The sequence below is a fragment of the Neltuma alba genome, unplaced genomic scaffold, assembly GCF_004799145.2.
Source record: "Neltuma alba isolate B1F8T4 unplaced genomic scaffold, ASM479914v2 tig00012804_pilon, whole genome shotgun sequence".
Lineage (NCBI taxonomy): Eukaryota > Viridiplantae > Streptophyta > Magnoliopsida > Fabales > Fabaceae > Neltuma > Neltuma alba.
Genome location: NW_021637201.1, coordinates 17,891 through 43,552, shown reverse-complemented (window position 1 = coordinate 43,552; position 25,662 = coordinate 17,891). Strand labels below are relative to the sequence as shown.

Below are 25,662 nucleotides of genomic sequence, written 5' to 3'. Positions count from 1 at the left end.
TAAGATCTTAATCTACTTTGTCTTTTATATTTATATCTATTTTGCTCTCAAGTAATCCCTATAGTAGTTGATATGTTAAAGAGTTACTATCATGGGTAATTTAAACATATATGATTAATAAGGTATTTTAGGAAAGACAACATCTATTTATATAAATAACTAGCTTAACTAACTTTCTTAATATCCCCAATTAGTTAACTGTGTCTTATATTAAAGACCAGAGAAAGTATAACTAGATAATCAGCTTATCGGTATTAAAATTTTTGGGTAATGCTTTTACGGTTGGTGTTCCTTGGGTATAGTTTGCTTTGAGATCATCCTTGCAAGGTGCTCTGCCAAGGGTATCAACTTCAGGTTTAATGCCTCTTTAAAGCCTGAGTAATCCATCACTTGCGTGGATCCACCTGGGTACGGATTATGCCACCCCAACAAATGCAGCCTCATCCATCAGCAATGACAACAAGTAAATTACCATCTATCACTCTTCTGTTAATTATTCATGATTCATGCTGAGGCTATTCCACCTTTTTCTCCCCTGTATGCTGACCTGTGTTTTGAAAACCTCAGGACCTTACATGGGGCAACTAGTGCAAACGAACATGGCAATGCCAAGGTAAAACTATTTGATTATGATTATTCATACGTTTTTTTCTTTGTTTTGTTTAGGCTGCTTCTTTTCTGTTGGAAGCTCATTTTACAGGGGACAGTTAATCTGTTAGGTATTGCTTTGTTGAGAGTTTTGGAGTTTTTACTTGTCTTGGTCTGTGAAGTAATTTGTGCGAGGATCAATTTAAGTATGGGCGTAGTGTTAAAATTCATAATGCCTCTTTGATATTTTTAACTTCACGTGCAGGCATCAAGAAATTGGGAGCTTTGGTGCTGAGGGAGCCGCTTTTGGCTTCTCAAACTTGAATCAGCATCTCTCTGGTACATTTTCACCCTCTGCTTCCTCAATCTCTCTTCTGCAGGACGGAATCCATTTGGATGATGCTAAGAACGTTTCTGCAAGGCCACCAAAGTTCTCAAACCAAGCACCATCTTTTGCTCTCTGTACAAACTAGAGGTTTGCGGTTTTCCACCCTCTGTCATTTATAGCTAACCACAAGTGCAAAGAGAGAGAAAGAAAAGAAAAACAGAGAGAAAGAGAGAGATTAGTGATTTACTTTTTTTTTTTTTGGGGGGGGGGGTGTCGAAGAACAATATCTGCCTTGGCCATGTAAATTTTTTATATAGAAAGGTGCCTTGTCTACTTTCTTCACGTAAAGGAATTATGTAGGAAAGAGCCTATGACCTCTATGCGGTAAACAGTAAAATTATACCCTGTGGATATCTCACTTTTTTTTTTTTGGGGTGCAATCATGGACATTTGCAATAGTAGCGTCGATGGTGCTGAGCAGCTGTGGTTTCATGTTTTGCTGCATTGTACAAATATATGACATGATGATGTATGATATAGTGTGACCGATAAATTATAGTCAAGTTCAAGTCTTTGTAACACCACAGTATTCCTTAGTCCGTTCCTATGTGGGTAAAATACATAATACACAGCGGATCCTGGGAATCCACTTTTTAAACGAAAAATCACTATTCTATGTGATGAATGCTCCCAGGGAGCATGTGCTGCACGTTAAAAAAAAAGGACAAAATTTCCTATACTTGATTACAATATCCTTTCTCACCAGAGACGCCAAAATATGCTTCTCTTTGCAGGGAGTGCCAGCAATGAAACTTCCTAAGCAAATTATGATGCAAGCATCCCTGAATCTTTATCTCAGGAGTAACACGAACAGGTTAAGAAGCGTATTTTCTTCGTAGTCCTTGAGATCGAGTGAGAAGAAGACTGTATATCCTCACCGGGAATAAATTGGATATCCTTCAGGGTTATGTCCCCGGATCCAGTGCTTCTGACGGAGAATTTCCTATCTGACAGAGCTGGAGGAGTTCATTGCGTTCTCTATGGGGTAATTTCAACATCCAAATCTTCAACCCAAAAGGGACGATAAAAAGAATCTCAGCTAGCACGAACGGGTAGGTAGGAATTTTTTTAAATTTTTTTTTTTTTATGTAGCATTAGCTTGTCGGCTCTTCCATATGATGGGGCAACCAGCATCCACACTGTTAAAAGTAATAATAAAAAGCTCCTTTAATTATGTGCCACGGTTGTACTAAAAACTACAGAGTAAGTTAGTGCATTGCATCTTTCTCGCAATTTAAAATTCGTGGGTCCTCACTGAACAAAAATACTTACAGTAAACACAGACTGCGAGCCATTCATTTACAATTCTGACCCAGGTGCTGGTCCAGCCCACATCAATTGTCCACCTGCAGAAGGATAAAAAGGCATTGAATGTTATTTATGGATCCTTCATGAATGCTCTGATGAAGCTTTCCACAAGTATAACATGATATGGTTCAGGACATTTACGTCGATGGCATGATTGATGGCCATTATAGGCTTCTAGTGTGGTGCTGGAATCTAAATCGTCTAAATAACATATTCAGTACTTGACGGAAGCTACATTACTAGTAACCATGGCCACTAAAGTGTACGTGATTATTTTCCCAAAAAAAAAAAAGCGTAAATGCTTATTTTTCATCATGCTGTTCATTAAATTGGTAATTAGATAGACCAACCGGAGGGGGTGGGATCATACTTCCTCATTACATGATGACTGTTAGTATTCCATCCAATTAATAGCATTGCGAAGTACATAGCTCCTGTGGCGAACACAAAATGGAAGAAGCCATAGCCATAGGGGACGTCATCTTCTGCTGGCGGGGTGTCATCCTTCCTGAACTGCAGGGTTCTCTGTCAGATTTGTACCGGAGAGCCTAATTCAAAATTCAAGTTCGTTCTAATTCTGTAACTAACCTGGAAGCAGTTGGAATCGATGCCCGTCGAGAATGTTGCAATAACGATTGCTAGTATTGCAACAATAAAGCTCTGTCAACAGAATTATTTTTTGCAAGTCAGCCCCAAAGAAGTACGAGATCACGTATTGGAAAGCTGTAGAAATTAGCACTACCAAGCCTTCATCAAGAAAGAATTTAACAAAAGTGATAGATATACACACACCTTACAAAGTTCACAACTATAACAATAGAACTAAGTACAAAGTACAAATATCGTTTAAGCATGGATTAGTACTTACAATTATGCTTAACCAGTCTGTTTTGGCCGCAAAGTCTGACTTCCTGACGCAGTTTTCTCCATCTGGTTCACTGCAGACACAAATATGACCAAAACAATGAAGAACTAGAAATAAAAATACAAATATTTCACTTAAATCAGGTGTCTTTCTTTAAGAATTTTCCAGCATGGAGAGGGATTATTATTAGGTAAGACAAAAGGGTTGAAAACTATAGGAGAGTGGTAGTCGTCATGCCTTCTAACGGCACACCAGCAGAGGAATACAACATAAAGCCCCATCAGCCCTGGAGTTAGAATGCCAGCATTCACCTATATCGGGGAAATTCGGAAATTCCCGTCAAATTGTAGTATAAGATGAATAGAACCAGAAAACACACTTGATCTTAATCTTAGCCAAAAGGCCGAGAAAGTTATGAACCAGCAAACACAGCGAGAAGTAGAACTTACTTTGGGTGCAGGGACACATTTGTCATGAGCTGGAGAAGCACTAGTGTCCAAGTAATAAAGAAAATATTCAGGAGGCAAGATGGCTGTGGTGCATACCAAATGTACATCAAAATGATCCCCACCAAGCAGATAACATACGCAGTAGTTGCGAATAATATCACATGAATTTGGCTGCATAACATTTATGATTAAAGGCATATTAGTAATGATATTATCCTAAACTTGTCAACTTATATTTATATGTATTGCAACCGATACAAACGGACTGGACAGTAATGAACAACAGACAGTTTAATTTTTGTTCTCCTATCCTAGCTACCATATTGTTTAGTAAAAAAATTAGTATTTGCGCTCCTACCGCTCGCCACGTAAAGCTTAATGCTTAAATAGCCATTCACAAGCATCAAGTACGCTCTAGACAGTTGAGAGCTTCCAGTTCTTCTAGAAGGCTAACATGGGACTTTTTTTGAGAACCACATAATAATATAATGCCCAAGTATGACCGAACATGTCTTGTTTAAATGTTAATAACATCAATGTTTACATAGTTATTTACATTAATCCCAAATTGTTCATGCTCAGGAATTCCGTTAAGTTCATTAAGCAAGAAACTCTTACCATCTGTCTGCATATTTTTCAGACACACAACAATCATTCAACCACGTAATGAAGCTGATTATGCTTACTAGTTGAATTAGGAGAAAGACCCTGAGGGAAAAAAAAACACAGAAATCTTTTATCAGTCATCAGTTCAAGAAATTATATGACGAAAATTATTTATACGAGGCACAAACTTACCCGGCACCAAAATGAGCAATCTCCCCTGCCAACAAAATTGCAACACAAGAATAAGGAAGGATACATTAGCGACCTTTAACATCACAGAGGATACTATGAATCTTATTGCAAATATACTATTGACCAACCGTAGAGCTGAATAAGCCCAGACGGAAGTAGAAACGGAAAGATTGTCATCACTGCCCAGAGAACCAGCTTAACCGTCCACCACCCTGAGTGCCATGAATCCCTGGGTTCGTTCAATTTAAAAGTGCCGGCGGTTGAAAAAAAACATCGTGATAAAAAATATCTGATCAAGGATTAAGGATCACCACGGAGATTTTAAGGCTGAAGCTTGAGTTAAGTTGCTAGTTATTGAACTCCTTGACTAGGAGTCTTCGTTGGTTTTGCGTTCTTAATGGACATAAATTACCAGGTGATTATGATGCGCGAACATCAGAATGTGTCATAAAAAGAAAGCGGTAGAAATAGATCAAAAATAAATAATTCACTCGTACAAATTTTGTTTGTTTTTCATGCTTCAGAGTATTTTATTAAATTTCACAGCATTTAAAGGACAAGACGACCTTCTGGCTTTTTTTTTTTTTTTTTTGTTTCAACCCACTCGAACTTACGCAAAGTCTTCGTCAGCTATGTTTCTTGCTAAGGATACAAAACAGCCGAAGCTCACACGCAAAACACCTTCTGCACCCAGACAGTCTCTGCCACCGTCGCATCCTTTCAACCCTGCAATGTGTATGACATCTTGAGCTATTGGGTATTGGCATCAAAAGAATTAAGAAAGCGAAAGGTTCAAATGAAGACAGCTTTGGACTGAAGTGCAGGTTTTATTAACATAAAGAAAAGGATCCGATTTACTAATGTTGAACATAATAATGTTTATAGTTTTAGAAATAAAATACTGGCTTCACCACTCTGGTCATCAACCAAAGTATCATAATGAGCAAGCATCAAGATATTCAATAGTTGGGAACTTCTGAGAGTTAATTGCATTATTTGATTCACAGAAAGTCGGCTCTAAGATAAGCATGCATTGAGATGAAGTAGTAATGAAAAAATCGAGGATGTGAACTGATACTGCAAGAAGTAGTGGAAAACTAGATGATATGGTGTTAACATGACAGGCAGTGAATTTAGGCAAATCTTACTCTCCAAATCTGTCAAAGCGCCCCGACCATAATCTCGCGCTACCCAGGCCAACAGATTTGCGACTAGAAAAATGAAGCCATAGGCATATCTTGCCATCCAAGGATTCGACGCATTGCGAAATTGACTGAACCATGAACAGTCCTTGGATACGGTGGTGGTGGTACTGGTACAGCCCTCATTACGAGTATTGCTGCTTGCACCGCTTTCCATCTCTTCTTCAACGCATCCTCTACCGAAAAGCATTAATAGAACAGGGGAGAAAAAATATTATCATTATCATTCTAATAAGATCTTCTGTTGCCCTGAAATGCAGAAACAGATTTGTTATCATGTGAAATACATGAGTGTTTTAGCTATGCATAAATTGAAACTGATAATTTTAGTAAACGATTAAAGTGTCTTCACGTAACCGACATAATAATCATTCTGTTAAGTCTCAACAGTCGTAGAATTTTTGGCCGAGTATTTCCTATTCGTAGACTAAATTCTAATTTGATAATTTTAACCGTTTTTCTTACCAAATCATTCTCTCTGCTTTATATCTGATTTCCAGAAGGAAATAAAAATAATCGTCACAGCCAAATCAATGTCGCCACAACCAAATCAACGACGTACCAATAATTATTAATGTTTATAGAGAGAACGTTTCACATAATATCCACAGAGAATGAGTCCATTGGAAATTCTTTGTTTAACAAAGTCCTATCCATCGAGCTGATTTCTGAACTTCCAGCTTTCAGGAGAAGGTAAAACTCACCAAAACATTTTTCTGAGGTTCAAAACGGAAGTGACACTTTAAACCTTCTTGAATTGTTTTCCAAACAATTAACAAAATAGAATATACAAGACAAAAACAAAATTAGAATTCAAATTATCAGCCGTGGCCTTTCGTTTCAAAGAGTTGAGTGTAATGGAGTGATTCGTTTCCTTTAACTCGAAGCAAGCGTTCAAATTATGTTTGTTTGCTTTTTCCAAGTTCCCGGCAAACAAACATGCAAAATTTAATCGTGCGTATTGCATAGGCATTAAGCAGTTCTATCAACATTTTTCTTCCCAAAAAAAAAAAAAAAAGCTACTCTGTAATTTATAATCCACAGAGATGAAAGTTGAAACAGATTATCCAGCAGAACGGCCATAAAAGCAACGATCGGCTAGTCATTTTTTTCCTTCTCAGAGAATAAATTTATAAAAATACTTATAGGAAACATTAACAGAATGCCAAGCAACACAGTCCTTAGTTATTCCAACGCAAATGCAGAATCAATAATCAGAGCTAGGAGCAACTGAAAGAAAGAGAGAACTAACAGAAATAGAAGCCTCGCAATGGAGCTAAGAATAAATAAGAGATCAGGCCAAACAAAACGTGATCAAAATCTTGTTTAAAAAGGCAAGCAGAAAGAAAATCAAGAGGAGGAAGCACCTGAGAGATGAAGATCAATGCCGGTATGAAGAAGCCGAAGACGCAAGCGAACACTGAATCATTATTTCTGGAACAGGCTTGCTTCACTCCTGCAACACTATCTCTCTCTCTTCTTTCTTTTGAAGCAAAATAATCAGAGAGAGAGAGAGATTTATGGATTTCTTTATGCTTTTGGCTCTTTAATAATGATTAACCAGAGTGTATATATATGACAGGAATTGCTTTTGGTGTGTTTTTTTCTCTGCCTTGTAAGCTTTTTTTTTTCATTTTTATTTTTTTATTTTCCCGCCGGAAGCTCCCAGTAGCCAGTGATTCCTTTCAAAGTCTTCTGCCAAAATCACCCAGGCCACTCTTTTTCCCTTAAGTGGCTTTTAATTTTTTTTAATTTAATTTTTGGATAAAGATGAAATTTGGAAAAATTGCAAAAAAAAGATTTTAGAATTGCAAAAACACAGATAAGGACCCTTAACAACTTCACTTTGGGTTTTGACAACTTCAACCCAAAGTGAAGTTGTCAAGGGTCCTTATTTGCGTTTTTACAATTTCCAAGTCTTTTTTTTCAATTTTCCCATGAAATTTTAACCCTGATTGCAACTAAAAAAAAATCAGGTAAGATCGTACATGAGAAATCAGATTAGAGTTAAAAATACATTTAAGAAACAAGATCAAAATTAAAATTGTAAATTTACCCTTAATTTTTTGTTGTGTCAAATGGGACAACACGGCCATACTGATAATACTTTTTTATATTTAATTTTAAATTCAGTGGTTCTCATATTACATAAAGTCCAAAAAGTAACTCATTATTTGCAATAGTATGAATCAGTTACATATTTTATATTTTACATTGATTAGATTGATGCTGATGATTAATTAGTAATAATTTGATGCATTAGCATAAAATTTTCCACGTTACTTTTTAGCTTTGACACTAAAGTGAGAAACTTATTTAAGCAATTATTAAGTGTCTGATCCAAAATGTAGCATTAAATGTTGATGAAAGCAAGCCCATCTTAAGGGATGTTTAAATAAAAACAAAATCATGATTTTAGAAATGTTTTTACGGTATACGAAATAAATATAGAGAGGAATTTGTCTCGATTTGTCAAAAAATACTTTTAAAAAGTGATTATGAAATTACCCAAACACCTCCTAAGGTAACATCTCAGCAAAAAGGTGAAAAACCACGAAACAAACTCTCAAATGCCTGTAATTTTACCCTATGCGAGAAACAAAAATGTGTAAGAAAAATGATAATGATCTTGTAAAGCACAAGGTGGTTTAGTTAGAAACGTGGACACTGGAAACATATATACATGTAGAGTGGTTGGTAATTTGGGGATCATAATTATGTGAGTGGTGATTTTGTTGTTTCACGCCAAAGTTTGCTCCATCTTTAATATGATTGTGTTTTTTGTAATAATAATAATGATAATGGGGCACCATATTATTATTACTATATGCATGCATTTGGCTTCATTACATTATGGCTGTGGAAGTTCGCATGTTGTGTGACTCTGTTTTTTTTTTTTTTGGGGAGTTTGGGGGGGGTTCAATAGCTTGGTTTAATTTGTAACTTTAATCCCATCTGTTTAGTGTGTTTCACCATTTTTAAATCCCTTTAATGCCATTCTCCTTTTTTTATTTTTTGGCCAATGTTAATGCCATTCCCCTCGACAAAAGTAGATGCCGAAAATTGGATTTATTGTTGAGATTTAAAAGTTAAAAGAATAGGAAAAACTGTTGAAATTTTCTCATTATAAAATTTGTTACCTGTAAATATCAAAGAACCTAAGTCTTTCAGTCGATACAACTCTTCTTCAGCCGTAGTCAACACATCTCTAAGGCTCTGTTTGGATCAGAAAAAAAGTTGAGAGGAAAGAAAATGAGAGGAAAAAAAAATAGAGGGAAGGAAAAAAATAGAGAGAAGTTGTTATCATCCCTCTTGCTTGGACGGATGAGAGAAAATAGAGAGGAAAGAAAGTTAGCAAATATCTAAATGACTAAAATGTTTTTATCAAAATATATCATATTTAAAGTTAAATTAAATTAAATATTGCAATAGAAAAATTATACTAACATTAGCATCATCAAATAATTTAAAATCAAATTATTTGGTTTATATATTTTTTCAGATTATTATGTTTTAAAACCAGGTTATTTAATAAAAATATTGTTTTAAGATAAAAAATAAAAAGTGAATAACTTTTTAAATATAATAGAAGAAAATAAATATAGAGAGTTAAGAAAGAAGAGAGACAGTCATGGAAATCTTGTTTTCCTTTTCAAATCTCTTCATATATGGAGAGAAAATTTGAAGAGAAAATGAAGCATGTGGCCCATTTTATTTTTTCCTCCACTTTTCTTTTCTCCTACATTTTCTTCCCTACCCAAGTAAGAGAAAACTTGTTTCTTTTTATATTTTCTTCTCTAGTTTTCCTTCTCCCTAATTTTCTTTCAATCCAAACAAGGGGTAAGTGTGTGCAAATATCTTCTGTTCTGCACAAAAGTGAAGATAAGTTACATTTGCATATAATTGAAAAAGAGTTACACCCACTGAAAATATGTTGCACCTTGGTCCTTAAACAAATTCTAGGTTACTTTTAGGCAATAAATTTTACAGTGAGGGTTGTCAACAATTTTCCTAAAAAAATTATATGCACATACATTATATTTCATTTAGTGAAATAGTACCTTGTTTATTAAATTTATAATTTTTTCTCCAAAAAGGAGTTTCAATCAAGGAGTAGTTTCAATAAAAATAATTAAAAAGGGTCTTTTAGTAAACCTAATATATATTTGTTAAAAATAACCAAATTAACTCATTTTACTTAATCTTTATAAATTAGTTATCTAATTTGAACATTGTCAAGGGAGTACGTGATTAAGCGTTGAACTAAAAATCTGTTCATTGAGGTCCTTAGAATATCACGGCCAGGAATGTGGTCGAGCAGAGCATTCGAATATATAAAGTTTCTGTGCCACCAGAGGATCCACTAGCTGGTGGAGTCTTGTTGTGAACAGCAAATTTCCTTTGGAGGAGAAAAGAGAAAACACAAGATAAAAATGAGCGAAACAGAAGATTGGAGGCTTGTGCTTCACGTAAAGTAGATAGGATCCCCCCGTTCACAGTACCATTATCAGAAACTGGTCCCTTTGGTGGATTCCTAAACCATTCAGCACTATCCACCACTATAACTCTCAACGCAAATTTGATTTTTTGCTTCTCTGAATAGTGCGTAACTCTCCAGGTCGTTGTCGTTTTGCATAAAACGCAGGCCCACATGCACACATATATGCTTGTTCTCAACGCTCCAATACAGGCCATACGAAGTTATTGGCGGCGATGCGCAGGGCAAAATCACTGGCAAGAATTTGATGGAAGCGGATCTTTTCAGAAAACGACTTGTCCTTTTTTCGGAAATTTCTTTTAATTTTTTAACGGTTCATACTTTTTTTAGCTCCGAAAATTTAATTTTGCTTTAATTTTGGCCTGTCAAATTTAAAACCAATGGTTTTAAATTATAAAATTTGACATTATTTTAGTTTATCTAAAGATTCTGGCTCCTGAAACAGTGTTTGTTTCATGGACCGAAATCAATGATATCAAATTTTATGAAATAGTTGATTTAGCGGAAGAAGCTGATTTCTCACAACATAGTAAACTAATGTTTCAATTCTTGTTAGGAGAGATACCTACATTTGATATCAGACAATGCTTCTAGGATTGTTTCTAATAAAAAGATACCTATACATAGCTCAAAAAAAAATCCTAAACCAAAAAAAATAAATTTAAGAACTAAATATGGTATTAATCCTTTTTTAATTACATAGATATATTCTTTTTTGGACGTTGATCACATAGATATATTCCTAATATTAGGTTCTTATTGATCGCGTTCCGTGACAATGATAAGATCATTCCAACTTTCCAGTAATTGACCAATTAATATAAAATGGCATGCCAAACAATGGAACGTGGACGATTTGTATGCCTCTTTGAAGAATAAAGTTCCGATCAAGTGGTTCTTTAGATGAAACAAGGGAAGAGATTGGACGAAGACGAGGGACTAGTTTTGTATGGCTCGTATAGACCCAAGTTGGCCGACTATATATTCGTCTTATTTAAAATCAGTTTAAAGAATTTAATCTGGCATGTCAATATTCCATGGTTTAATAGAAAAAATATGTTCTCTTTACATAGAATTGAGGGATAAAAATTTAAATATTGTAAATACAAAAGACTAAAGTCGACATATTTACCTTCATATAGGGCTCGATAATAATGATATCTGGTTTAATAGTAAAAATAAAAACTAATATGTTCTTTTTATTTAAAATAACTGCGTTGAAATTTGAATGGAATCAAAACTAATATTTTTATGATTACTATATATTTTACATATTATTTATGCGATTTTATAGAAATAAAAATAGTAAAAATAAAAACGAAACTTAATGAAATAAAATTTTGTGATCCACATAATATATAATAGTAGTGAATATTAATAAATAAAATTATTTTTAGTCTTCTTTTCTATTGATTTAAAAAAAACAATGGAATATTGAAAAAAAATGGGGAATTGACACTCTGAGACCTTCGTAGAAGGAATAATTACAGTTAAGAACATTGAATTAGAAATGATTGAAGTTCAATTAAAAATGATAAATTTTGAATTGAAAATCACTTAGTCCATTTGGAAATGATTTCTACAATCTCCCAAAATGTCTTTTAAAAGAACAAGGTATCATAACACTCTTGAAGTCAAATAGCAATGTAGTAATTTTTTTTTTCCAATGATAAAAGAATTCTTCAACCACCCTCGGTGAAAATTTTAAAATTTTCATTTTTATTTTTATTGAAAAATTGGAGTACAATTAATGAGAGAAAATATAGATCATTCAAGTGTAATTTTTAATTAAACATAGCCATCTAAATTATTCATATGGTCATAGAGAGAAGGGAAGTCAACCTTTTTTCCTTTTTGGTTTTGGTTTAAGATTCCAAAGAATGGTCACCAAATCTGTCCATACCATGGCGGAAAGCATATTTTCCTTTTATCAGGCACTTTGGGAGTTTATGGTATTCCAAGATTTATAAGTCTCTCTCTCGTTGTGTGCACATTTTTATTTTGCATTTTTTAGGTCTTATTTGAGTTTTGGATAAATGAGAACACAAAAAGATTGCTAAGCTTAAACTTTCATTACTTCACGCACAATGTCACATTCCATCTTCGATCTTTCTGCGCTTCCTTTTCCATAATTGAATTGAATATATACATATATACATGCATATATATATGCATATATATATATAGAGAGAGAGAGAGTATATGACCCAACACATGGTCCCCTTTGATGCTCATGGGAATGATAAGTACTCCTCCGGTCTTTATTATAAGACCCCATTTGACTTTTTATTTGGTCCTAATTATAAGACCCTAATCCATTTTGTCTATTATATTTATGCATTTTTTTCCAAGATAATCCTTCTAATAATGATAGTTTTAGCCAATATACTTAATTAGCAAGGATATTTTAGGAACGACAACACTTATTTATTATAAATAACCAACTTAACTTCCTTCCTTAATCTCCTCAAATAAGTCAATTGGGTATTATAATTAGGACCGGAGGAGTATAATGTATTAATTACTATAACAAAATTTTAATCAAATCTAATTTATAATCTGAAATTCTTAATCTAAAATTTTTAAATGATATTTTTTAATTTTTCTAAAAAAATGATAATTTGAAAAGAAAATTTTGGATAACAAGGCTATAGCAAAAATTGTGTAAAAAGAGAACAAAAGATAGGACTTTTTTTTTTAAAACTAAGTACAGGTATCTTCTTATTGAAGGTAATTATATTCGAGATATTATCAAGTACTAAACATGAACACTCTTCTAATAAGGATTCAAACTTTAATTCAGCGTGTTGTGAGAAATTAACTCCTCTTCTAGACTCAACCCTTTATAAGATGATGAGATATTAGAAGCCAAAAACAAGGTTTTAAAAACAAAACAATATTAAAAAGGCTTGGCTGCCACTTAAGCATGAGATCTTGAATTCGAACTCATACGAATATAAAAAATGCTCTTGAAAGAGCTGCATTTAATCGGACCCAACAATATTCGAATTTGATCCATTCATATAGTCAAATCAAGAAAAGAAGAATTCTACAGGAAAAGTTCATAGAATAATTCTAATAAGCTAGCCAATCAGTATATTTATTAGCTTCTCTGTAAACATGAACAAGATAATCATCAATTATATGTTCTCTAGAGATATTGGCTTTACTGCATTTTTCATGCTAACAGAGTTGTGCAGTGATGTTGGACAAATACCGAAGTTTTTTCCAGAAACTCGTTAGCCAATTGTCTTGACCTTCCTATACTCCTCTCATTCTATTTATAAGTCACTTCTAACATATTTTATATAGATCAAGAAAAACTTTAAACTCCATTAACTCTTATTTAAAATTCAATAACTTTTCAACTTTATCCTTATTTAATATACATTATACTCCCTCCGCCTCTTATTATAAGATCCAATTTTTTTCAATGGGTTTGTCCCTTTTTATAAGATTCTCTTTGAATTTGTCTGAGCATTTAATGCAGTATTACCTATTTTACCCCTAATTTAATATATTAAATACATTCTCTTTTTTCATTTATCTCACTATTACTCTATCACATTTATCTATTTATATATAGGGGTATATTTGGAAAAAAACTACATTTGCTACATATTAATTTCTTTTAACTAATTTTAACTATTTTCTTAAACAGCGTAATTTAGTTAAAAAGATCTTATAACAAGAGACGGAGTAATACCTTATATAAACAAAGTTAACACAGTCATAAATGGGAGGTAAAATTACATATAAAAAAAATTTCTTAGTACCTATAAATAAGATTAAAAAATATCTTCTCTCTCTTATAAATATAATATAAATATAATCAGAAAAGTATCATTTATGATCAACCGAAGCACTTCCATCTAACTTGACCTAATAAGAGAGAGGAAATCCTTTATTTTTTTTTTTAAAAAAATCTATATTTATCAAAACACTGCGTTTGTTTCAGGATTTTAAGAAAATTTTGATGTGGATCTGAAGATGGGGGCCAAATAAACAAATAATAGAGTGAAGGTTGAAATAGAAAAGTCGTCAATCAAGGGAGCCTCGGTTCCCAAAATATTTGGGTTACAGTTTTCATGGTGGAAGTAATTGGACCATTTCACTTTTTCTGAGCCGAAATGCGTAACATGCGCAATCTTCTTTGTTCTCTCTGCCACCTAATGCCTCTCTCTCTTATATTTATTCACATCTGCCTCGGATCTTGAATTTGTACTTCCTTGTTCCGTGTGAGATGTAAATCCTAATCTTTATAAATCCTAAATATTGTAATTTGTTATCAGTTTTACATACACACACACGCGTATATAAAGTGATTTCACTCTTTGATGCGAGTTGAAGTAAAAACAAAGTCTTGAAATTTGTTTGCACAGTTTAAAAACCCATTACTAAATGTTGTTACTGTTAGTAAAGATTCACACTTGTGTGGTCTAATCCAATTCAATCAGAATTAATAGGATTCAATGTGGGTCCCAAAATCAAGGTCAAAAAAAATGTGGGGCCCAAAAGTTGTTTGATATTTAAAAAGGCTTAAAGAATATTTATATGCCCTGTGTACTTTTGTTCTAATATGGTTCCCAATATTTTGAAAAAGAATGCAAAATGTGCCCTCTGCTTTAATAAAAGTTTTAAACACTAATTAGTACCCTAAACTTTCATTCGTGGGTTCCACCCTATTCAACAGTCTAGAAGCACTTTAAAAAATGCTTTCATACAAGTCAAGATAAAATTCTTTTCATATACTTATTTCAAACTTCATAAAATTATTTATAAAACTATGATTTGATTTTTATTCAAACACATCTTTAATTAATAATAAGAACAAATTGCTCTCTTTTTTTTTTGAACACTTAGAATTTATGTTGTCCTAAAATTTTATTTATTTAAAGCGATTTTATGTTATACAAGTACAAGATAATATGAAGTGTAAAAGTGATTTTTTTTAAGCTTTCACAACCACCCCATAAATGGAAGTGTAGGGTAACAATTACCTTTATACAACACTTTTAAGACAAAAATACCCTTTAAAACCTTAAAAAAAAATGAAAATTTTTTCTCCTCATAACATCAATTTTAAATTTTAACTACCTAATAGAAGAAAAGAAAATCCTCTAGAGGATGTTATACTATTATTGAGTTACTGATAACACATCTTCTCAATTTTTTTGGGGGTAAATTCTCAAACTTAAATGCATAATAATGCTAGAAGAAAAGAAAAACCTCAAGAGGACTTTGTTATGGGCTTAAAAGTAAGCCCATCATTTATAATTGAGTGGGCCAGACAGAACCATGCACCTTGTTTAAGACACTTGGTTCTAACGGTTTGGGTTGATGTCATTTTTCACTTTTTTTTTTTAAGTTTATAATTCAATCAATCCACTATGAAAATATAAAGTAATTCACATAATATAATAATAATAATAATAATAATAATAAGTGCTTCTGCTTTTCAAGAGATGGAGATTTCAATCTCCCTATATATAAAGTATAAACTTAGTGTATAACCATCATCATTGTACAACATAAAAGTTCTTTGATGAGTAAAATCCTCTTAAAAATATGATATTACCTCCGGTTTTTAATATAAGACTTTATTTAAAGTTTATTTTGATCATAAATATAAGACCTCAATCCAATCAATTAAATTCTAATAACGATAGTTATAACTAATACATTTAATTAGCAAGGATATTTTAAGAAAGACAATACCTATTTATTACAAATAACTAACTTAACTTTTTTTTAATTTACTCAAATTATTCAATTAGCTATTATATTTAGGATTAGAGGTAGTACTAAATCAAAATAATTCAAACAAGGATAAAAAATGACCCGATAAATTAAAAAGATTTGCTTTATACACATAACGGCTTTGAAGTGAGTGAGTGAGATTGGAATTTGAGAAGGGTAAGATGTAAAATAAAAATCCAAAACATCAATTTCTGGGTTTTTGTTGGTGTGTTTGGTATTTTCAAGAACATCATTTTCGTTAATGATATTGCAATATGCATATATAGAGACATCATTTTCAGTTTTTCTGGCAAACAAAGAAAGCAAGCTGAATTGTGCCATTCTCTTTTGGACCCCATCAATTCAAGCAAATTTGGCTGAGTCTCATAATGGTCCTTTTCATTTTCTTCTTCCTCTTCTCCTTCTTTGTAAGAAGTTGCCGCGTTTAAAACACTGACAATTATGCTTCCTTTTCATTCATGCTCAATTATTGGATTTGCTAAAAAACATGCAAACTTGGAAAAAGATGGCTCACATGATATACAAAAGCCTCACCTTAAAACTAATAATTATACTTTCTCTAATCCTAAATATAAATCATTTTTCATTAATTCATAGTATGTATCAATAAAAATAATTAAAAACATTAAATTTATAATAAAATTCAACTTGAGGATACTCTGAATTACACTAAAAATATCACTTAGAAAATTGACTTGATCCAAAATATAAATTACTTAGGAAGTAATTAGTGCCTATTTGTGAATTTTGTTCTTGTAATTAATGCTTAAATGTAGTAACTTTTTATATTTTTTATGCTTCACAAATTCATTTAATATAGGCTTAAAAAAATGTGGGGCCCAAAAGTTGTTTGATATTTTAAAAGGCTTAAAGAATATTTATATGCCCTGTATATTTTTGTTCTAATATGTGCCCTGTGCTCTAATAGAAGTTTAAAACACTAATTAGTACCCTAAACTTTCATTTGTGGTTCCCACCCTATTCGATCGCCTAGAAGCACTTTAAAAAATGCTTTTATATAAGTAGAAACAAAACTCTTCTCATATATTTATTTTAAATTTCGTAAAATTACTTCTAAAACTGTAATTTGATTTTATCCAAATACGTTCTTAATTAATAATAGGAACAAATTGCTCTGTTTTTTGAACACTAGAATTTACGTTGTCCTAAAATTTTATTTATTTTAAGCGATTTTATGTTATACAAGTACAAGATAATATTAAGTGTAAAAGTGATTTTTTTTTTAAGCTTTCATAATCACCCCATGAATGGAAGTGTAGGGTAACAATTACCTTTATACAACACTTTTAAGACAAAAATACCCTTTAAAACTTTGAAAAAAAATGAAAATTGTTTCTCACATGGATTGAACCCATTAGACCAATCACATGTCTCCTCAGTTTTAATTTTTCTCCCCGCAACATCAATTTCAAATTTTAACTACCTAATAGAAGAAAAGAAAAGCCTCTAGAGGATGCTATGCTATTATTGGCTTACTGATAACACATCTTCTCAATTTTTTTGGGGTAAATTCTCAAACTTAAATGCACAATAATGCTGGAAGAAAAGAAAAACCTCAAGAGGACTTTGTTATGGGCTTAAAAGTAAGCCCATCATTTATAATTGAGTGGGCCAGACAGAACCATGCACCTTGTTAAGACACTCGGTTCTAACGGTTTCAGTTGATGTCATGTTTCACTTTTTTTTTTTATATAAGTTTATAATTCAATCAATCCCACTATGAAAATATAAAAGTAATTCGCATAATATATATAATAATAAGTGCTTCTGCTTTTCAACAGATGGAGATTTCAATCTCCCTATATATAAAGTACAAACTTAGTGTATTACCATCATTATTGTACAACATAAACGTTCTTTGACGGGTAAAATCCTCTTAAAAATACGATATTACTTCCGGTTCTTAATATAAGAATTTATTTAAAGTTTATTTTAATCCTAAATATAATACTCTTCCGGTCTTTAATATAAGACCCATTTAACTAATTTGATTAGATTAAGGAAGTTAGGTAAGTTAGTTAATTATAAAAAATGTGACACGTTTTTCCTAAAATACCATAATCATCTTTCTTAATACCCATCTCCTTCTTCTACTTAATTATAGTTGAGGGAGTATCTATAGGGGTAATTTAGAGAAAATTGATAAATATGAGAAATGAGTCTTATATTTAGGATCAAAACCAACTCAATAATTGGGTCCTATATTAAGAATTGGAGGAGTACCTCAATCTATTTTATCTCTTATATTTATGTTTTTTTTCTAAGATAGTCTTTCTAATTATGATAGTTATAACCAATACACTTAATTAGCAAGGATATTTTAGAAAAAATAACACCTATTTATTATAAATAACTAGCTTAACTTATTTCTTTAATATACTTAAATTAGTCGATTAGCTATTATATTTAGGATCAGAGATAGTACCAAGTCAAGATAATCCAAATATATAAGGATAAAAAATGACCCGATAAATTAAAAAGATTTGCTTCATACACATAACGGCTTTGAAGTGAGTGAGTGAGATTGAAATTTGAAGAGGGTAAGATGCAAAATCAAAATCCAAAACATCAATTTCTGGGTTTTTGTTGGTGTGTTTGGTATTTTCAAGAACATCATTTTCGTTAATGATATTGCAATATGCATATATAGAGACATCATTTTCAGTTTTTCTGGCAAACAAAGAAAGCAAGCTGAATTGTGCCATTCTCTTTTGGACCCCATCAATTCAAGCAAATTTGGCTGAGTCTCATAATTGTCCTTTTCATTTTCTTCTTCTCCTCCTCCTTCTTTGTGAGTTGCTGCTGCGTTTAAAACACTGACAATTATGCTTCCTTTTCATTTATGCTCGATTATTAGATTTGCTAAAAAACATGCAAACTTGGAAAAAGATGGCTCACATGATATACAAAAGCCTCACCTTAAAACTAATAATTATACTTTCTCTAATCCTAAATATAAATCATTTTTCATTAATTCATAGTATGTATCAATAAAAATAATTAAAAACATTAAATTTATAATAAAATTCAACTTGAGCATACTCTGAATTACACTAACCAAAATATAAGTTACTTAGAAAGTAATTAGTGCCTATTTGTGAATTTTGTTCTTGTAATTAATGCTTAAATGTAGTAACTTTTTATATTTTTTTAATGCTTCACAACTTCATTTAATAAAGGTAAAATTGAAGAAAAATTTTCAATTTAAAACAAATTTAATAAATTAATTATTATTTTTTAATTCTGATAAGTTAATTAAAGTAGCTTAAAGCGGATGGGGGATGTGCCATGCCATTTTGTGCTTTTCTTCAAATATCCTTATGATTAAGTCTACCATAAATAGTAAATTTGTTGGCACTACAGACTCTATAGCCTGCGGTGTAGAGCCTTTTGCATCTTCGTCGCCATTATTAATTGGATCACCAAGATCTCTAATAATCATAATAACAATAATAATTTCTTACAATCAACTTCTCTGCTCAACAGCTTATCTATAATTCATTGAAGATGTTGATCGATCCCAAAATAAGACAATTCCCCATTATTGTTTTAAACTCAAACTAATTGCATGTTGCATGAAGTTTGAGTAATTGACAATATTATTCATGACTCATTTTAGAGTTGGTAATACATTTCATCCGTTTATATATAGAATTTAACCATTTCACGAAAAAAAAAAAGGAATTTAGTTAATTTATGTAGTAATAGTAAATTTGTCAACAATCTATTAAGAAATAAAAGTAATTTCGAGAAAACTTTGTATGGTTTTTTTAGAATTAACTTTAAAATTATGGGGTAATTTCTTTCTACCTCATCACTGTATACCCATTTCCTCATTAATTCACGAGGGCCTTTTTTTCTTTGGAAAAAAAAAATTAAATGGAGTGTTATGGAAAGAAAGGATCAAAGACAAATTTTTTAAAAGGTTCTTATGTAAAAGAACAATAGGAGTACATAAAACTAATGCTTTTTCTTTTTGGTACAAAAAAATATAATGCTTTTCGAACTGTTAGGCCAGGATCAATAATTTAGGGTATGGAATATGTATGTGGGTTTGCCTTTTTTGGAGGGTAAGGTCGCATTCAAACCAAAACCTGTTGGGACACACTGTATGTGGGAATCATTTAATTTAACTAATGAAATTGCAATAAGAACCAAACAAGGCGAAAAGTATAATGTTTGTGTGAGAAGATTTACAATGATGGAGAGGGGAATCTTTTTAAAGGCGAAAGAGGTTAATGTAATGTGAGTTAATTTTTTTTTTCCACTTTTTTTGTTGATATTTTGAATTTTAAATGGGCATTGTGTTCCCTTATCTTGAAATAGAGACTTGTCTGTTCCTTTTTTTTTTTTTTTAATATGTGTGGGGAAGAGGTCGATATCACAATTCACAAACACCGCTTTTGTGAAATGCCATCAATACGCTTGACCTAATCCCAGGCTGTCCCTCGAGACCCTAATTAAATGATAGTAATGTCCTTGTTGAGGTAATCCAACAAGTCAACCAACTTATTAACCTCACATATACAATATATATATATATATATATATATATATATAGAGAGAGAGAGAGAGAGAAGAGGAGGGTTGCCATTACATGCCACGTGAATGTTGTATACATGGAGGGCCCAATTCATTAAGGTCACTGTCCCTTTTTCGTGGTGGTTTATGCCTTGCTTTGCATCTTTTCCCATTTTCCATTCATGAAGAAGAGGGGTAGAAAACGACAAGTGGAAGGCACTTACTTTCCCCTCTTTTTGCTCTCTCTTTTACTTTTACGTAATGTGTGGGTGAATTTAATTGATTGGAACGGTGGCTTGGTGTAATTTCATATTATATTAGTTAATTCATCCACAAGATTAGACACTTGACTACTAAATTTCCGTAAGCCCATTCAAAATGACATACAACTTGCTTTCCTTAATATAAGATCCAAGATAGTAAATCTTGTATTAAGAATAGGATGTAGTATTATAGTATTAAGGTTACCAATATAAAATTTTTTAGGTTTTAGCACTAATGGATTCACCTTAGATGTGTGCGTGTATATAATAAAATCGCACTCGCCTTACATGAACCCACGACGATTTTTTTTTTTTTTTTAACAAGAACCACAATTGGGACGCCTAATACACCAATCTGTGCGACCCACGTTACTCTCACCGACTGGGAACCAGAAGCTTCATGAAACTGGAGAACACGCAAACCAAACTGTAGTTTGGAAAAGTGATTTTGGAAAATAGATTCTGAAAAGAATAGATTTTATGAAAAAATGATTTTGAGAAGTGAGAGTGTTTAGATAGTTGTTATCAGAAGCATTTTTTATATATACAAATTACTAAAAAAAAAGACATAAGTTAATATGATAATTACAGAAAAAATAGATTTTTTGATATATTTTAATTTGAAGGAATAAAATTGTTAATAATATATTTTTTATTAACATAATTAATAATACATAAAATAATATAATTAATAAATAATTAATATGTATATATATTTATAAAATATAAGATTAAATATGTTTATAAAAAAAATAACAAGATACATATCCTATAAGCTCTCACACTCTTCCTTTTTTCTCCAAAAAAAAATTTGCTTTTTCCAAAACCATAGTTTTGGCCCAAAACCATGGTTTGTGCAAATTGGGTGGGTGTTTGGGTGACTTATCACCCAAACCATGATTTGGGGTGTCACCCAAACGGTGCCTTGGACAAAGAACCCTAATTGGGCTAAAATTTCTTTTAAGCTATGAGGAGTTTCGTTGACTACCGAGAACCAGCAGGAAGTGGATGGTCCATTGAGACTAGTCTGTGACCAATGCTCAAGGGAAGCAGAGTATTGAAAGGAGCAAAAATGGCCGTGAAATCGTGCTGTGAAAAAGCAGAAAGAAAAGAGGCAATAATGTGAAGTTTTAAGCTTCGTCTCACAAGCATAACAGTATGAAGTTGTTCATAATCCCAATGGGGAAAGGGAATAGATAGCGCCAGGTAAACAGATTTGAATTCAAATCTCAAAAGATAAGCTTGCACATGGGGGAGAGTGATCTCAAAACAAATATTAAATCAAATGAAAGAAACTTCATAAGGAATATTTAATCTTGCAGGCCCTCCTTAATGAATGATTCTTGAGCCGGCCATTTAGGTCCCACCCTGAACCAACTGGATATGGGGGACCTGAAATGAAAACTCTCTGGTTGTGGCCTCTCGATCTTGTTTCAAGAATGAGCACCATTTTCAAACCTCAACCATAATATATTCGACAACATTATTGCAGGCCCAGGCTAATTATTCAGAACATAATAAAGACATCTCAATTCTCATGATGATTATACACCCTTTTCTTATTTAAGTTTCATTTGCAAGCAAGGGAATAGATAATTTAGAAAACAGATCTTTGCAAAAGTGAATGCAGATGGATGAACAATTGAACATATCCTGCTCTTGTGCCTGTATTTATCATACCGAAAATTACAAGCAACCAGCCATGTTCAATTCCTCAAAGAAAAGGATTGATGGACTCACAACTACATCACTCAATTAGCAGAAACAGACTGAGACAGATCAGAAAAGGGAATGATATGAATTCGGAGAATCAATACAAGTAAATGTTCATAATTATACTATAAATTCGAAAAACAAAAGAAACAAAAGTAAAAGTATAATTATAAGAGACATTAACAATAAACCCACAAACAAGATGCAGCAGCAGAAAGTGCTACCGTCTTTGCAGCCCTGAAATTATGGTCTCCATTTCATCCCTATGCAACCTACTCTTTTTCTCTGCAATTTTTTTTATTTCACAACTCGTTCATAACAATTCAAATCAATATAGAGAGACTTTCTCCTCATACCTCACTCATTAACTACTCTGACCTCTTCTCTGTGCGTCCTTTTATGACTGACTATTGATGGCATCCAAACAAGAACAATACTGGAGACTATGACTAACTCAGTGTTGTACAAACCATTCTCACTTTGTTTATTTTTCCTCCATGAGCGACGAGAGTCGCGTTGTGATAGAGAACAGAGTCGATGAAGTACAGGAAGAGGGTATAAAAGATATTGCCGACAATGTCTGAATTTTTTTTATGGAAGGAAGGATAGAGGAGAAAAGTTCTCAAAAGAATCAATAGAAGGGTGGTGGAGGTGGAGATGCGTAAGAGACTCCGAAGACAGGTGGCAAAGGCCCTTCATATACAGGAGCAGGTGGAGGGTTTCCGTACGTGACCGGTGGAGGTGGGGACGGGGCAGGCGGAGATTCTTCACAGGGAGGCGGTGATGGCGGTGGAGGAGAATGGTACACTGGTGGTGGGGGAGAACCATAGTGAACTGCGGGCGGGGGCGGCGGCGGCGAATTGTACTGAACAGGTGGCGGCGGTGGAGAACTGTAGTGAACAGGAGCTGGTGGTGGAGGGGGAGATGGGGAGGGAGGTGGTAAATAAGGTGTGGGGGAAGGTGGCGGCGGTTGATGCTCTTCACAAGGTGGTGGAGGTGGTGGTGGTTCTATACACGGTGGGGGAGATGGTGGGGGTGGTGAATGGACAGGGGGAGGAGGAGAATAGACTGGAGGAGGTGGTGGTGTATAAATAGGGATAAATAGGCGGCGGAGGTGAGTGAGGAGGAGGTGGAGGAGAGTGGGGAGGTGGCGGAGGTGAGTGATGAGGTGGCGGAGGCGAGCTGTATGTCGGTGGAGGGTAGAATACAGGAGACGGTGGTGGTGGTGGTGGTGAATTTGGTGGCGGTGGCGGTGGAGAACGGACGCAGTATGGTGGCGTTGGAGTAGGTGAAGGTGGTGGAGGAGATGGAGGGGGAGGTGAAGGTGGTGGCGGGGATGGAGAAGGAGGTGGAGGTGAAGGTGGCGGCGGGGACGGTGGTGGTGGTGGTGGTGAATAGACTGGCGGGGGTGGTGAGGGAGGTGGAGGTGACGGTGGCGGCGGCGGTGGAGAATAGACTGGCGGAGGAGGTGAAGGTGGGGGAGGTGACGGTGGGGGTGGTGAAGGCGGAGGAGGTGGTGGAGAGTAGACTGGCGGAGGAGGTGGTGGTGAGTAGACTGGCGGAGGTGGCGACGGAGGAGGCGGTGGGGGCGAATATACTGGAGGTGGCGGGGAAGGTGGAGGCGGAGAGTGTGGAACAAATACTGGTGAGGGAGGAGGTGAAGGGACGACAACGGGTGGTGGGGAAGGTACCGGTATCGGAGGGGAAGGGTTGGGAGGCGGAGGAACCGATGGAACAAATGGCTTACATTTAAACGAGTTACAGTCAACAGGCCTTGATAAGAAAGCTTTGCATTGTGCGGCTGACCTCTGTAATGGCCTCGCCGGCAAGCAGTTTCTCCGATCATCGAACGACGGCAAACTGAGGCACGACGGGGGCTCACCAGTGAAGAAGTTATATGAATATGTGAAGTTCTGCAGGTTTGGCAGCATACAAATGCTCCCTGGAATTTTCCCAGAAAGCAAATTGTGAGCTACATTCAACTGCTCAAGGCTCACCATGCCTCCGATGGTATCTGGCAAGGGACCCAAGAGCTGATTGAAGCTCACATCGAACACTGTCAAGTTCTTCAGTAACCCAATCTCTGAAGGCAAGCATGAACGGAGGGCATTATTCAACAGAATGATCTCATTAAGGTTTGTCATGTTGCCCAAGCTCGCTGGGAGACAGCCATGGAACTTGTTGTTGGCTACGACAATGACCGACACCGGAGAGTTGCCGAAATTGTCGGGAAGATCGAACACAAACCGATTGTTGTTTATAAAGATAGCGTCCAGATCCTTATCAAAAAGCTCTCTAGGCACTGTCCCTTCAAATTCATTGAATCTCAGATCCAAGAACTTGAGAGCGGGAAGCCTCAGAACCACCGTGGGGAACTTCCCAGCGAACCTATTGTTGCTGAGATCCAGTTCAAACAGGAGCTTCAGTCTATCAAACTTGTGAGGAACAGTACCACAGAACCTGTTGGTGTTGATGTGGAGGAGAGCAAGATCCGCGAGTAGTCCAAGCTCTTCCGGCAAGTACCCAGCAATGTCGCAGTGGTTGAGATCAATGCCAGCAACAGTACGAACCTTCGGGTTGTCAATCGCCGGAGCACAGAAAACGTTGCTATAGTCACAGACATTTGCTCCAACCCAATTGAGCGTACAATTGTTCGGATCGGAAAGAATGGCTTGCTTCCAAGCTTGTAAAGCCATATAAGCATTTTTTATGCGATTGTTCTCGAAAACCAGAGAAGGATCGACAGTGACGTGTTCTCCCCTGTCGCCGAACTCGTCTCTGTAGTAAAGAAGCTGACGTTGCCTGATATACATGGCCTCAGCATCAGTGAGAGCTCCATGGCTGGTAATGGGAACATCGGCGGAGACACAGAGAGAAAGTGTGCCTAAGAAGAAGGCAATGAGAAGAGGGAAATAGACCTTCCTCTTCATCTCACATGAGGCATACGAGAAACCAAATGCCACACTATCGATCAAGCTCTCTTCAACTACAACACTCCCTCAATATCTCTGTTATTCTCAGGCGAGACTGAAAGTAGGTTTTACAGAAACGTCCACCTTGAGATCTGAGGAGAATGCAGGTGGAGAAGGAGAGAGAAGGGGAGGGAGAGAGAGATTGGGATGGAGGAGGAGGAAGAAAGCGGAGGGCTTGTTCTAGGGATTTTGGAGCTGTGTGAGCTTATGAATGAGTGAAGGCAACGAGGGTGGGCCAGAAATAATTCATCCCACGACAGCTAACTCACAGCTCAACCCTCAACAAAAGCCCACTGTATTCTCTCTCTCTTCTTTT

The 25,662-nt window shown here is 34.5% G+C and overlaps 1 protein-coding gene, 1 long non-coding RNA gene and 1 pseudogene across 2 annotated transcripts; 1 reads left to right on the top strand and 2 right to left on the bottom strand.

The window, feature by feature from the left end:
* Positions 1 to 416: 416 nt before the first annotated feature.
* On the top strand, positions 417 to 938 carry LOC114731109 (uncharacterized). The gene is made up of 3 exons (XR_003738895.1): positions 417 to 463; positions 568 to 613; positions 854 to 938. It is a non-coding gene; the product is annotated as an uncharacterized LOC114731109 (long non-coding RNA).
* A 954-nt stretch (positions 939 to 1,892) lies between these two features.
* Positions 1,893 to 7,061, bottom strand: LOC114731112 (probable serine incorporator; annotated as a pseudogene).
* Positions 7,062 to 22,521: 15,460 nt separating this feature from the next.
* Positions 22,522 to 25,609, bottom strand: LOC114731110 (leucine-rich repeat extensin-like protein 4). Its single transcript, XM_028918232.1, is given in 2 exon segments — positions 22,522 to 23,467; positions 23,469 to 25,609. Coding segments are annotated over 2 exon segments (2,298 nt in total). The 5' UTR covers positions 25,305 to 25,609; the 3' UTR covers positions 22,522 to 23,005.
* Between the last annotated feature and the right edge of the window lie 53 nt (positions 25,610 to 25,662).